The sequence below is a fragment of the Boleophthalmus pectinirostris genome, unplaced genomic scaffold (genome assembly GCF_026225935.1).
Source record: "Boleophthalmus pectinirostris isolate CB_2022bp ecotype Guang Dong unplaced genomic scaffold, ASM2622593v1 HiC_scaffold_15, whole genome shotgun sequence".
NCBI classification, from domain to species: domain Eukaryota; kingdom Metazoa; phylum Chordata; class Actinopteri; order Gobiiformes; family Gobiidae; genus Boleophthalmus; species Boleophthalmus pectinirostris.
Genome location: NW_026571070.1, coordinates 25,023,578 through 25,039,402, shown reverse-complemented (window position 1 = coordinate 25,039,402; position 15,825 = coordinate 25,023,578). Strand labels below are relative to the sequence as shown.

The 15,825-nt window shown below is 39.5% G+C and overlaps 1 protein-coding gene across 1 annotated transcript; it reads right to left on the bottom strand.

Moving 5' to 3' along the window:
• Nucleotides 1–1,859: 1,859 nt before the first annotated feature.
• Nucleotides 1,860–13,935, bottom strand: elp1 (elongator acetyltransferase complex subunit 1). Its single transcript, XM_055151087.1, has 35 exons — nt 13,844–13,935; nt 13,216–13,385; nt 12,962–13,114; nt 12,719–12,800; nt 12,555–12,635; nt 12,338–12,423; nt 12,073–12,263; nt 11,880–12,003; nt 11,709–11,802; nt 11,339–11,569; nt 11,020–11,269; nt 10,795–10,950; nt 10,484–10,590; nt 10,076–10,179; nt 9,842–9,895; nt 9,459–9,564; nt 9,244–9,359; nt 8,417–8,490; nt 7,547–7,625; nt 7,380–7,459; nt 7,159–7,293; nt 7,003–7,088; nt 6,513–6,661; nt 6,319–6,442; nt 6,013–6,110; nt 5,550–5,751; nt 5,362–5,423; nt 5,133–5,195; nt 4,981–5,041; nt 4,732–4,845; nt 4,431–4,530; nt 4,220–4,347; nt 2,512–2,660; nt 2,093–2,180; nt 1,860–1,998 (listed from the first exon to the last, which is right to left on the bottom strand). Exons 2-35 carry the CDS (start codon nt 13,360–13,362, stop codon nt 1,931–1,933), a joined length of 3,942 nt encoding a protein of 1,313 aa, XP_055007062.1. The 5' UTR covers nt 13,363–13,385; nt 13,844–13,935; the 3' UTR covers nt 1,860–1,930.
• Nucleotides 13,936–15,825: the final 1,890 nt, after the last annotated feature.

Here is a 15,825-nt window from a genome sequence, read left to right as displayed (position 1 = left end):
CATGGGCAGCAGGACAAGTCAATCACATAACTGTCCCCCCTTATGTCCCCCCAGTGTCCTTTGTCCCTCTGACATGCTGAAACATATGTGTGTGTCCCTGTCCTCAGATGCTCACTGTAGGAGACTATTGAATGTTCCAAATAGAGCGTCTGGTTTCCAATATGGTCAGTTGCAGGGAGTAATTCATATTTATTTTAATGGATAATAGAAAGAAAAAAATTTGGTTTGACATAACCAGAGGTGGGTAGAGTAGCCAAAAACTGTCCTCATGTAAGAGTAACATTACTTAAAATGATATAGCTCAAGCAGAAGTACAAAGTAGTGGTGTAAGAAAGTAAGAGTAACTTAAAGAGTAACTGTCAGGACGTAACATCAGCGTTGTAATTTGAAGTTAAGGTAATTAGAAAGAATTAAAAATTAAGTAATACTTAAAATCTGGTACTGGCAAAGGATAGACACAAAATTAAGAAAATCTGAATCACAGGAGAGGTGTAAGAAGCACAAATGCTCTAATCATTTCATAGGATCAACATAAGATTTTGTGACTTGCTGAACTGATGGAGGCGAAGCTGCCAGTTTTTGCCATTGGTTTCTCTGACCACCACCAACACACCACACCCTCCATTTTCATGCTAGGCAATGTGGGTGAAGTGTCTTGCCTAAGGACACAACGACAGCTCAAATTAGGCATAAACATGGTGAGACTAAATGAGACTAAACCAGGGATAAAGTTCTTCTAAACTCAAAATATGACAAAAACATAGATGTGTCTCTAAACAAAAAGTACACTAAAACTCCAGAGGGCCCCGTGTATCATTAGAGGTACATTTGGACTACGGTATAAGTAAGAGTTGAAATCCCGGTGTGTTGAAGTTTGAGGCAGGAGGTAACATGTTTACATCTCAGTGTTTCCTGTTTAGATCTAGCTTTTGGTGTATAACTTGAATGCAGCTATTCCCAGATCACCATCAGTCTGCGGTCAGCTCACAGATGGTCAACAGTCATTTAGAGGATGTCCCCAGGCAGTGGCAACTCAAGTTCAACAGATTTAGATCTTTAAAGACTGGATGATTCTTTCTGACCGCACCATCTCATTCACGCAGTATATAGGATAAATTGTGTGTGTTGAATTGTGTGGACTTTGGCCGGCGAGCTCTCCGTCCAACATAGGGCCTGCATTAGTCACGGCTGACCAGGCCTAGTCCTATTCTGGTCCAAGGCAGAGGAGAAAATAGCAGCACCAGCAGCTGGATGTTTGTGCCTCACTCCACCATCACAGGCTGTAATTAGAGTCTAATCTGGGACCAGCAGACCTCCACACACTGGGGCCATGTGGGGACCAGACCTGGGACTGTGGCTCAGGGCGCTCTGGACTAACCACGGCTGCCCTGGATCAGGATTAGATACTTTCATAACATCCAGAAATGTAGGAACTCATGAAGCTGCTTAATGGTTTGAAAGACCACCTGTCCTCAAACTGATCACTTCATTGGGATTCATTAACACTTACACAAACACTGCATCAACATGCGGACAAAATGGAACAATCCTGGAGCTAAACCTGGACTAGACCAGGGCTAAACCATAATGTGCACAGAAACGTAGCCTCCCTCTCCAGAGCTCGAAGACTGTTACTTTTGGAGGTGGTGCTTTTGACAGCAATGAAGTGGTAATGCTGCAAATGCTTTTCTGTGTTTTTAAAGTACATACACGTTTGCCAGGTAAGGTTCTGATTAGCAACCCTGCTAAAGTAATTAAATAGCTAGTTTTATTTATAGCCTGATTTAGTGGAAGGACTGACATTTACACAGACTGAGAGCAAACAGTCAGAAGGACACCCTTTTATACAGTTCATATTCATATTTTAATATTTCATAATAACATGTACATGTAAAGATAAAAAAAAAAAGCTAAATTAAATACATATATTTTATGTTAGAACAGTGAGCTTCCACTTGATGTTATGTCTCAGCTTTGGTGGAGTCACAATCTCAGCATCTAAAAACAAACAATACAACCATGGTAAGTTTATTGGTAAAAATACATGGTAAAATACATAATACACAATAATTAAATATACTATATATCTGACCTTGTGCCTGGGCCTGTGGAGGAGCTGCTGGATTCTGCTGCTGGAACGAGGCTGAGATGCTGTTGGCCGTGCTCTGGGGCCCAGTGAGCTACAGAGCAAAAAACAGTATCAATCAATGGTATTAAATATAGAATATATTATAAATAGTAGTGCAATAATTTAAATACATGAACACAATATAATATTTTAGTGTAAAGTTTACTTTTCAAAGGTTTTTGAAAGTGAGTACATTTTGTGTTATTATGAACACTGATATCCCATCTTTATTCAGATTTAATAACAAGATTAACCTACGTCAAAAATTTGTTACTAAGGTGATGGTTTTGTTGTTCATTTTGTTGTAGTAACCCTGAATCATCTTATTGTCATTCTAACTGAAATCTTGTTGTGTGTAATAAGCAGTAAAAATCAGGACTGACCGGAGTGCAGTTGAGCGTGTTCTCAGGCCACACCTCAGGCACAGAGGTCTCCAGCAGACTCAGAGCCTCTGCATACTGCTCCTGGAGCCTGTGTGCCTGCCGCTCAAACTCAAACAGAACTAACATCTTCAGCAGGCCGTGCACTTCCTCTGAAACACAGCAGACAGGGCACAGGTCAGTGAGCAGTAGAGGTTTTGAATACTTTATCAAGTACTATGATTTTTTTTTTTTTTTGGTCTAGTGGATTAGATTTGTCTTTTGAGCTCACTAGGGCTGCAACAATTAACTAATGTTTGTGACTAATCAACTGTAAAAAATGATTATAAATAATCCTAGTAAAAAATCAAAAGTAAAAAAGTTGCATTTTGATACTAAATATATTGAGAAGGGAGTCATTTAGTGCTTTAAATGAGCACTATGTAACTTTTAGGTGACTCTCTTTTTTGGATCCTCTCCACGGATCTGACATGTAATTTGGTGTGGTTTGGTCTCCCTGGAGACAGAAAGGTTTAATACCATACTATGAAACATTCCAGACATAGCAAAGACATTTCCATAGAGAAAAGCATCAGAAAAGTTACACAATGCACCTTTAAGTAGCAACCTCTGGAACCATACCGGCTTGTCAAAGACTGATCTCGTCAGATCTTAGAAGCTAAGCAGGGCTGGGCCTGATTAGTACTTGGATGAGAAACTGCTGGGAAAATCTGGTGCCACAGTGGGGCACTAGGTGCAAAAACTGTCATTGTGTCCTTAGGCAAGATACGTCACCCACATTGCCTAGTGTGAAAGAAGTGTATGTGAGAGATGGTGGTAGTCGAAGGGGCATCGTGCAGATTGGCAGCCTCACTTCCATTAGTCTGCCCCATGGCAGCAGTGGCTACAATAGTACCTTACCACCATCGAGAGTGGAGTGAATGAACAATGAACTGTAAAGCGCTTTGGATGTCTTCTTGAAAGATGCTATATAAATGCAATGATTAATTAATTAATGAAATAACCACCATCATCCAGGAATTCATCGTTACATAACTTTTTAAAAAAAACTTTTGCCACAATTATATTCCTTGTATCTATTTTCATTATTACTTTAAATTTGATTACAGAGTTATAATTGTAAACACATCCAATTGTGTATTCCTAATACCAAATTATCAGATGGAACATTTGCAAATTTTTTGTTAAGATATTACATTAAAAGGAACCAGATTATGATGTTAAATTCCATAAATATGACCTAACTGTGTTTCCAGATTAATCTATATTCTACTGACATTTCTAACAGTGATTTATTCTTAATTACAAATACAGTGGACATGACAGCTCAATTTATGTTACAATTTGGTGTTTTGTTTCTCAAGACAATTATCCAATCAGAAAATAAAATGAGCCTCATGTGAGTCTCTCATTTGGGTTGCCTTTGAATGCTGAATTCCAGTTAGATGTTCATACACTGAGAATGAGAAAAACCTGTATATGTCCTCTTAATATACATCTTAAAGTACTGCCAATCCAGGTTCAATTGTGACTGTATTTCCTTTATTAAAACCGTAAAAGCACAGGCTGCATACAGTTCCTTAAAAAAAATCTTCCAATAGATTCTGTATATCAACAACTGCTCAGAGATTGTGACATTCAATTCTAGAACATGAGCCCAACTTAGATCCAGATGTTCTCAGTAATACAGAAAATAAGCAGACAGATGTACCTCTCATTTTGTCCACAGTGGTGATGATCTCCCCGAGGGCATGTATCAGTGCCCTGTCTTCCATCGGGCTTCCTTCTTTCAAACTCAGTTTTTTGCGTTCTGCTTTCCGTCGGTTTTTCGATGACCTCCTACGTAAACCATAGTAGATGATAGCAGTGATAAGACATGAATGCACTGATGTTTAACATCATAAAAACAGTGGTAGTCTTACGAGGAGATGCGCGAGTTGCTCTGAGAATACTTGGATCCGGTCAGGACACTGCTGGCTTCACTGTACAGCTCAGCATCAGCACAGTCTGGGCCTTCATCATCTGACAAGTTTTAAATGTAAGGTTTCAAAACTGGAAGCTAATTTTTCATGCATCTGAGCTAAGACGTTTTAGAAATATTGTCAGAGAGCATTGGGATTGCCTGTCTGACTTGAAATTTATAATCTGTAATTTTTATTTTGATATTATAAAAAAAGTTCTCAGCAGCAATTAAAACAATGAAAAATATTATATGATCTGTACCAAGCATGTCCTCCCTGGCCTTGAGTTTCTGCTCTCGGACCACAGCCAGTCTGTTCTTGTGGCGCGTGAATGTGGACATCTGAGTCTCCAGAAAGACTGTTTGAGCGCTGAAAGCTGAGGACACAATAATGTTCCTTAAAATGCCAGTAGATATGTAAAAACAGAATAGCTATTTGAAAGATGTAGGAGCATTCAAATGAAGATGAGAGGAGAGGTTTAGGTGTTAGATGAAATGCAGGAGCTATGTACCTTCTAGCAAAGCAGGTTTGAGGTTGGTCTCTGTGATGTCCTGTCTTTGGTGTGTGTGAATCTACAGGGGATAAAGGAGAGATATGAATTTCAGGTATAGGTGAGACCTAACATACTGTCTACAGAAGTGAAATTAAGCCAAAAACACAAACCAAACGCAAAGCCTCGTCCCAAACAGCCCCAGTGATCAGAGCCAGGATGGCCTCCTCACAGTCCTGTTAAATACAACCTGCTCAGTCAGTTCTTTCAAGAACGTGTTTAAAATATGAGCTTATATCCTTATTAAACCATAAATCACAAATCTAATTGCAATCAAAATTCTTCGCAAATCACAAGTACATATTGTTTTCCAAATTGTTCAACCCAATGTGACAGACTTACATTGGCATATTGGTCCAGCAGGAGAGCAGCCTCAGAGTAACGGCGCTGTTCACTCAGCTTTTCTGAAACATTTGTAGGGCAAGAGATTTTTTTTATAAGCCATTTACTCATAGAGTTTGTAAAAGATACTATACTGTAGATATAAAAACATCAAATTATAATAAGCCATCAACCTCCCTGTGTCCTACCTGCCATGTCGCGAGCCAGCAGAGCCAGTTGGTCTGGGGGCAGAGGGATGACTTGGGCCACACACAAGGCCTGTCTCCAGCTGCAGCAGCTCACAAAGCTCTGCAGAGCTGAGTGAGTCTCTCCACATCTCCACAGCAGCAGCCCTGCCTGCTCCATCTGCTGCTGCCCCACCAGGTGTTCAGCAAATGCAACTGTCAGCTCCTGGGGACAACATAGGGATGGAAGTGTTATGGTCTTAACACCTTTACAGTATATGTATAAAAGGAAACACTACATGTGAGGAAAACACTGCAGTAGTTCATCCAGACCAGGTCAGAGGAAACCATAAGAAAAGCCATAAAGCATACCCCAGAAATCCAATGTGTGACAATCAAGATGTGAGATGAGAGTACTAACTACTCACTCACTCAAGAGCTACAGCTAAAGGTAACCATATTCACAGTGCTACCACAGCAGATGTACCTTATAGTGAGTCTTGTCAGCAGCAAATAATCGCAGAGCTTCAGTGTAGAGCTTCTGCTCTTTGACCAGCTGCAGCACCTCAGGGAAATGTTCTTTTCCTGAACAAACACAAGAACAAGTTACAAATAGACTGTATCTGAGTTGTGTGACACCCACCATGTTCTTTGAGTGTGTTATCATGTTATCTTATTGAAATGTATGAAATATTATTGCCTGATGATGCAGTTTGAACAGACTGGTGCTGTGCTTCTAATGCATGTATGAAAAGCCATCAAAACGATTGTAAAGTAGTAGGCTTGTACTGACCACACTGACTGAGATGGATCAGTGCCTTCTTGTAGCGCTTCAGATGTTTGTCGATGGTGTAGCGCTGATAACTGGGTTCCAGTTTCTTCAGCATGTTTAAGAAAGGCAGATACTCCTTTGGATCCTGTATACGGACAAACATGAGATCTATGCAAATTCAAGAAATAAAAAAATACATATTTTAGAAAGAGTACCTTCTGAGACTTCTCAGCCACCATAAGCACCAAGTCAAAGTCATATGTGCCCAGAGAGTGCTCATACAGGTCATTGACGTCCACCAGGAACAGGAGGTACTTCAGGGCCTCCTCAGCACTCACAGCTGCCGAAGCAGGAGGGGGGTTTACTGCGTAGACAAACAGACCATCAGAGAGAAAGTAATCCCATATTCCAATACTATTGTGTATTATTATGTACAACATAATTTGTATTACCTAAAACAAATGAAACACAAAAATGCTAAAAAACAAACAAACACCTTTTAGTTATGATGATAATCTTATTTTTTATTAAATTTGAGCATGATAAAGACTGACAAGTCGTCTTTCTTCATATTTTTGTTGAAATTTACCTAAACTTACTATGTAAAAAAAATATTTTAAAAAATCTAAGATTTTACAGTGGGAGGACTTTTTGACACAACCCTTACCAGCAGCCTTGAAATGTGAAAGTAGAACAATGCCTCACCTCGAAGCTCATGGACTTTCTGCAGGGCTATCTCCAGCTCTGGTACAGTCTTTCTCACATGAGCTGTCAAAATGGACAGGCAATACCTGCCCAGCAAATACAAGTTAGAATCAAAACCTGTGGCAATTTTTCAACAACTCATTTTTTAGCACTAACTTGTTTGGGTCTATGGACTCCATAGTGTTCCTTAGTGCATCACATACAACATCCACTTTTGTCCCAGGAATTTTATGAGGTGGGGGACACGAGTCTTCTGGCCTTGGGTACATGGTCTGTGTAGTGTCTTCCTCTCTGTTTAAAAAAACAAACAAACAAACAAAAAAGATTGGGGATGACTGCAGATTGTGTGAGTCACAATAGTCTAGTTTCAATCTTACTTGAGCTCAGTGATAAACAGGTTTATGTGGTTGATGGAGCCGAGCTGTGTGATAAATGTCTCAACATTGTCCAAAAATAACTGAAAAAAGGAAGAAAAAACATATTGTCTTTTTCACTTTCTTTTTAGACATTTTCTTATATAAATAATAGACTATTCTAATCTTACCTTTGGATGATGGTCATAAATGAGATTCAAATTAATTCTTAGTTTTCTCATACACATAAATGCATCTTTAAATCGCAGACTGTAAACACATAAAAAAAAAAAAAAACAAACACAATGAACAAATCGTTTTTGAACATAAGAGGACTGGTGAAATGAAGCTGATTTAAGCTCTATGCGACACTCTTAGGTAGACACATAGACCATGCCAAATTAACAATAAAAATAAATCCCACTAGGGGGCAGTGGAGTCTTTCAAGGAGTACAACTAAGTATAACAATCAGCAGAAAGGACTGCAGGGATATTGCAAACATTGGTTACAGGCTATGTTTACAAAATCTGATTACTATCTGTTTTCTGGACCTTTAAGAGGATTTAAATGACCAAATAACAAAATCTGATGTGAGTAATCAGAGGGACCATGATCAGAAAGAAATTCCATGATTTTAGTGATTAAATGTCATATTAATAATCATAAAAATCAGATTATGATCCAATGGCCTTGTTCGCATACACACCAAAACCTAATTATAATCTGATTTCAGGACTTTTAAAATGACATAAATAACAAGTAAACTGCAAAATCTGATGTGAGCGACCAGAAAGACCATAACCAGAAATATCAATTAGATGATTTGGCTTTTTACATTTAATTTAAATTATTTTTTATATATCTTAAAAGGACAAATTTGATATTAATCAGATTTGGGGTATGCATGCAACCACAGTCAGATTTTTCCTATAGTTAGTGCTCTCAGTATGTACATGAATTAATGAACTAATGAATAGAATAAACATCACAATAACTATTAACATATGATAAATAAGGTATGATCAAACCCAGCAGCAGTATTAACTAGTACCACACAGACCTGTCCAGCCATTTTCTGAGCTGAGCCAATACTAAAGCGCGGTGATGCACAGTCTCCAGATTCCCCCGTGGCATCTGCGCAAAGTAAAACCAGACAATGTGCTAAATAACTACACAGTTTTATTTAACCTTTTAGAATAAATACAGCTTAATTAGCCTTAATAAAGCATGAACAAAGACTCATTCATAATGAGCAAATAAATGATTCAGAACAGTGATATGACATTCGCGATCGAGTCGGCTCTTTTGAATGGTTCCTTAATGTAAACTGTGGAATCGGATGAAATTATAAATTTCAAAATAACCAAATAATTTTCTTTCTAGTTTTTATACTGCCAAATGCTAAATGAACACAGAGATTAGAGGAGGCAACACGAGTGAGAGCTTTATGCACAAAAAACATATTTGCATCATAACAGTTTAAAGTATTACTATGCAGTGCAACGTTTTATTTAGATTATGCATAATTTCAATGGGTAAACACACCCCACTTTCACTTTGAACCATTTCTGAGGCTTGGTCATTTCTCTCTGTGATGTCTCTGTTTGTTGTTAAAATGAGTTCTTGCACTGGCTTCTGTCATATAAATAAATAGTAAAAGAGTCAGTCTTTTGAACTTCTCTTTGAAGTGAACTGATCCAAAAGATTGGGATACCATAAAAGAGCCAAAAATCCCATCACTGATTTAGAATGATTCAGGATTTGTAAATAGTGCCTGTGTTTCCTAAGTTATTCATTAAATTGTTCCTCAGTCTGAATCGTAATAAGTTATTATAAAATGTTACACAACTCTGTACTGGTGATGAATAATAAGGTAATGACGCAGACCTGTAGAATGACCCTGGTGTCCTGTGGCACTACAGTGACTATTCGAGCCCCCCTCTCCACTCTGCGCAGAGTCTCGTCATTCTGTCCTCCGTCTACAGCAAGTGCCACCTGAAGGTCTAAACAGGAAAGACACTCTTGTAAAGATCAGCGTTGTCATTGTACACAGCTTAGTAATAAAAATGGGTTTTGCCTGATAAAAAGTGCACAGAATTCACCTTTAACACTCAGGGAGGAGAGCTGGAGACATCTGCAGTGGTGCGAATGGGTTGTGACCAGTAGGAAATCATTGCAGACAGAGAAGGACGAAACATTGGAGGCAAGCTGAAAAAAAAAAAACACGCTATGACATAAACTTCTTGCAATCATTCTTAATAAACTATTTGTTTATTATGAATTAAGTCTTTGTTCATGATTTATTAAGGCTAATTAAAGTGTAGTTATTTTAACAGTTATCTTGAAGTTGTTAGTAATTTAAATCACTCAATAGTTTTAAAATGTTAAGAGCTTTATTTTTAATTATTTTCCACCAAGTGCTTGCTAGTCTATGTATGCAAATACTTTGCACAGTTAAAGAAGTAGAGAAGCTTTAATAACATACCTTAGTGTCACCAGCATACAGGTGGCATCTGTCAGTCAGGCCAAGCACACACTCCTACAGATAAATTCAACCCAAAATTTAAATAGTTCAACTTCACATTGCATCCTGTTATTCAACTCTTCCTCTCCAGGCTTTTTAAACAATTTTTGTAAGTGTCCTCTGTTTGGTAAACTATAGTTATTGCTGTTCTACCAATAATTAAGTTACAGTCTTAGAGGATTCTTTGTGTTGTACCTCCTGTCCAATGTTGCACAGTGCGGTTTGGACACACACCACAGGGAAGCGAACCAAACAGCCTCTGGAGTCCTCCCAGTCCTCCACACACGGCTCAGCACAGTCTGACACAAAAAACAGACATTTACATTGTTTAAATTAGTTAGGAAAGAGGTACAAAGTAGTTTTAATGAGTATTTTTACTATTTTGTACAGCTAAATGATCATAACGCACATGTAATATATTACATGTTATAATATAATTATATGAAACTTTACATTAGACATTGTACAGTTATATTACAAAACGGTACAGTTTGTTATTTTGATTAGTAATGCCCTGTACTTCAGTCCTTACCCTACTGGGGCAATTGCCATACTAAAGTGATTGCAGTTCATTTCATAAAGTGCTGATAGAGAGTGACTGACCCCAGAGGAGCTTTCTGATGCTTCCATCCTCCAGCTGCAGGGCCACAGAGTCGCTGTGAGCATTGTGAGTCACACTGACCACTGCTCCAGACACTTCCACCGCACACCTGCATCGGAAGGCCAAGAAAACACAGGCTTGTCACATGTGGAACTACTCTTTGAGGAACTCCTTAGAGTTATGCTCTAAAAAGTTTGTTTGTAGATTTCTAAAATAATAAACAATGCACTTCTTTTTATCACCTCATACTAACACAACAAATTATCATAATGCATAATGACTGCCATTCTTGTTCTCTCTCTTGTCTTCAGACCTGACAGCGAGCTTTTGATCCGATGCCTCTGAGGGACTGAGGAATAGCACTTTGGAAAAGTTTGTCCTTGGAGATGCCCTCACAGCAACAAACAAGTCCACTCTGAGCCACAGCAGGTGATGTAACTCAAGGGGGTGCTCCAGCCCAAGATCAATGCTGCACACACAGAGGGGAACTCACATATCTGCTCATGCAGTGTGTTCTACACCAATATGTGAAGTCTACCTGTATGCTCTGTGTGAGATCAGCGGCCAACACAAGGTCCTGAAGCCATTGGTGCTTGTACTGGCCTTCTCTCCTGCATCTGGAGCAAACACCGAGATGTGTCCGTCTGCTGTATATGCAGCCAGCTCACTGCTCCGGTCAGGCTGGCAGGAGAACACCACCTGGTTAACCGCAGACATTAGCTGGAGCTCATAGGAGCACATGGGAGGAGGCACCACACACTGACGGAAGTTGGTCACAAGGATTTTACCTGAAGATAAAAACAACATTTACTGAAATGTTCACAGGCTTTAGTCGCCCTCACGTCACAATAACTTACTCCCGTCAATCACAGCCACGCTGGCGTCATCAGCTCCACCCTGCCCTCTGCTGTGCTCTGTAGACCAGCCCCACTCGTACGTGAGTGTGGTCCAGTCCCGCAGTACCACATGCAGCTGCAGGGGGCGCACAGGGTCCCAGCACACACACACTGGAGCTCTCTGAGGGTCATCCCCAAAGACCATGCTCTGCTTCAGGTACCAGTGGTAGTTTCCAGTCGTCCACAGCTGAACTGCAGGCACAGGCAAGAGTGTCAGAAACCTCACAATATAGTCAACATGTAAATCATACAAATAGAACATTCAAAATGTAAATCACATTGATTTTTGTACAAGTGGACATCTGACTAAAATGCATAATGTGCTGCTTACGTTGAGTGCTGAGCCTTCCCTCTCCAGCTCCACTGGTGTCTTCCAGCCACAGAGCCAACACTGTGGAGTCGCTGTTCCACCAGAGCTCCTTCACCTAAAGCACACATTACATTACATCAGGATTTCATTCTTAGGCACTCATGTGAGGAGATTTTCAAGTGGAGCTCTTGCCTTGGTCTGGCTCGTGCTGGTGGGCAGTGTGAAGTCTCCATGCTGAAGGCCATTCTTCTCCAGAAAGACCACACAGTGCTTGTTGTGCTGCCGCTGAGTACTGGCGATCAGATTTCCTGAGGGCCTGAATGCAGCACAAATGTCCTAAGTACAGGCTGTTTAGTTACTTCACAGCATAGTTCTCTGTCCTCACCTCCAGCAGAGCGGCTGCTCCAGCCCGCTGATGGCTTCACTGGTGGCCTGGAGCACTCCCTCTCTGCTCCATAGCCGGACCCTCCTGGCCCCGCTCTGAGGACACACTGCACTCACAGCAAACAGCTGCCCATCCCCTCGCCACGACACCCGGGGGCGCTGGTCGTCCCAGGCAGGGGCTGGCTGCAGCTCCTGTGCACATCATCAGGACACTTAAAAACATACTACATATCTGTGTCTTTTCTTAAACAGTATGATCTACTGACCGCTGCCTTCTTCTGAGCAGCCTGCTTCCCCTCAGAGCCGTGAAACTGAGTTTCTTTCTTCCCCCAGCCCACTGTTATGAACTTTCCTGAAAGCAAAACATTTGGCAGTAAATAGACAAATCAGTTTAACTGTTCTGGCCATTATATCTTCATTGTATAGTTTAAACATTTTATATAATAAATCAGTTTCGTATTGAGTGCAGGAGTGATGCTATACCTTCACCAAAGTCTTCTTGGTGAATCCCCACTTCAATGATTGGCTCAAAGTCTTTGGTCATCATTATGAAAGTGTCCTGACCTGAAGTACATATGACATCACGTAAATAGTTTCACAACTTTATTATTACTTGTTGTTCCATGCTGACTATTCAGTACACAAACCTGTAGTGAAAATAACCAGCTCTTCATCAGGACTCCAGCTCATTGAGGTGAGGCCACTGTCCACACTTCCCACACACTCAAACTAGACAGAAGAGTGCGGAGAGGAGATGTGAAGACAAGACATCAACAAGTCAAGATCTCCTTAGAACTACAGAGCTGCTATCTATCATATCTGTCTGAGTGTATGAACACTGCAGCATGAATATATGGCTCTCATTGAGCCACTTAATTTCTTTGACAAACCTGTGTGGAGCTGAAGTTGTAGAGGATGACATCCCCCGCAGCTGTGGCCACACAAGCTGATTCCAGTTCTGCTAGGTCCTGTAGTCCAACTACTGTCCCACTCCCATCCTCAGGGAGATAACCCTCGGCAGTCAGGGAAGCCTCACTTAGCACCTGTACAACAAGACAAAGCAAGTATAATAATATTATAGGAGCAAATTTAGGAGTACTATGTTCATAAAAGTTAAAGTTCTGTAAGGGCATCTGTCACTCACCTTCCCTGTGCACGGGTCAAACTCTGTGATGGAAAACTGTGAGGCCCCCAGCAGAGAGCCGCTGTCACAGCGCACTGTCACACACTGCGGGGCCCCTGGCTGTTGCGCACAGCTCTGCACGCTCCTCACCAGCACCAGGTTACGCATTCTGCTCCAGGATGTCCAGACCACTGACAAAAGGGAGGTGAGTTTTAGCTGCTTGGCATTTCAGGAATGATATCCCTCTGTATTTACAGTACATACAGAAGGACAAGTGTGTATTCTGGTGTATTCTAACCACACCATATCCACCACTCACTGTAAACAACCTCTGCAGCTTGATTTGACATGTAAAAAAACGCATCATGATTTAGCCTGTATAACCAAGACACAGTTACAAGGTTCATGATGTCACAAATGATGATGTAATAAATTAGCACGCTCACAGTAGACGGTTGTACCTAACCCATTTCTTTTAAGAACCATAGACCTCTTAGAATGATGTCATGCCATCTTAAAACCAGCAAATAAAACACAAAAATTGAGAATATCGGATCTACGGAGGAGGGTTAAGATAAGAGGTTAACACTGCCCGAGTGTTCAAACTGAAATACAGAATAAAAGAATAGTCAAATCAGTCACAACTCACCCTGAAGAGACTATTTGCGGCAAAAACAGCAACAACAAACCCACATGTGGGGAGCCGCCACCTTTAACCTCTAGTTTGTTTGAGTGGAGTGCTGCCTCTCGTGGCGCGGAGTGGATCTGCCGTCTGTAAAAAAGATTGTGTATCGGTCCTTAGAATCGTTCTGTACAGAGTATCGGTGTGGCTGCTGAGCTTACTGCTGTACTTCGCATATTTAAAAAATATGTCCCACTTTTCATTAGTGCCACATGAACTGCATTGCTGGATTTCAGATGACATCACATCACATCCAGCAGTGGTGGAAGCTAAGTACTCAATTGTGTTACTTAATTGAGATTTAAAGGAACTTTAAATAAACATTATAAACTTGCCCCTATTGTGTCTCTGGATACAAAATAGACCTTGGACATGATGTCCCACTTCTATGAGTTATAATTTAGTTTTTTGGTTATATTGGTCATCCAGTCAGAAAGCAGAATCACAAGTGTATGTGATGTTACGTGTTCTTTACACACAGGCATGTTCTATTGATCATTTGAGTAATCCCAGTTAATACCTGAGTCCCTTCGGTTGGGTTAGCACCATACACCAAATTCATTACTGAGGCAAGCCTGTGTATGTGATGCTTAAGAGTAAAAGGTATTTCACACAGATTATCAATTTTGAAAATGATTCATGTTGAATTTTGTTCAATAGAAACAACTGCACTGATAGATTTTTCCGTATCTGTTTTTATTTATAGTATATTTTTGTTTGCTCAGACTACAAACGTGTTACAATTTTTTTTTGTCCATTTAGAAATTGAGTAGAAAGTACAGATACAGTTTCTCAAATGTAGTGAAGTAAAAGAAAAAGCTATTCACTTTAAAACTAACTGAAGTAAAGTAGCCTATACCTAAAATGTATACATTACTACTTTTATTTAGTTTATTTATTTATTTATTTACTTGGTAAAGTAGAGCTAAAAGCTGCTCATTTTTAGTCCTAGAATCATTATGCCAAGCCCCAGGAGATTTGCCTGACATTGCCATCCTAATCCTTCCTGTATACTGTGTGTAATATACAAGGAACTGGAGGGATGGCTCTGTCAGGCAACCAGGAGATGGCACTAGACACCAAAGAGTGTCTATAGCGTGGGCAAAAACGCTTTACTGTACGTGAAGGATCTATTCAAATGTAAAGCAGTAAGTAGAAGTTATTAATATGTTATTGGTGGTTAAAAAGTTTTTTGTGCATAACTAAATAAATAAATAAAATGTATATGTATATAATATGTATAATAAATGCACATTTATATAGTTTTAGTAAGTTCACTGTACTCTGAGTCCTATTGATTTGAAATTGGAGACGTGATAAACGCAGATGACTAAGTTTGTAAAATGTCTTATTTTACTCTGTCGGGCTACAACAACTGTGACTAGTTGACTCTAGACAAAGTGAGAAAAATAAATAAAAATACAAGCATGCTTTTATTTTGGGCTTTAGGCTGTGTTGTAGGCTGTTTGTAAATTCTCCAGCCTTTAATCAACATATTTTAGCATTTTATTTGGTAAAAAAAAAAGAAAAAAAAAGACACGTTTAAAATATGGGTTAGTTTTACTATTCGACTACCCAAAACGCTTCTCTATAAACTATTTGATAAATGCTTAGAAACAATATTTAAATTGGTTCAAATGTAATTCTTTGTGCTTTCCTCCCACTATCTCTTACATTTTTTCTTTACAATAATGGATATGAAATGCCTGTTCGTTTTAATTGAGATGAAATTATGAAATTATCATTTATGAAATCATGTCATTAAGAATTGCTATTTGGATATTTAAGATTTGTAATTTGATGTAAATTAATTCAAAATGTTAATTGTTCAGCGAAGAATCAGTTATGCCTCATGTGTTTTTTCTGGTTGTTTTTCCAATCACATTAGCATGTCTTAAAGGGCATATTTTAATATTTTTTTCTAATTATAACATTACTTGGTTTGGTGG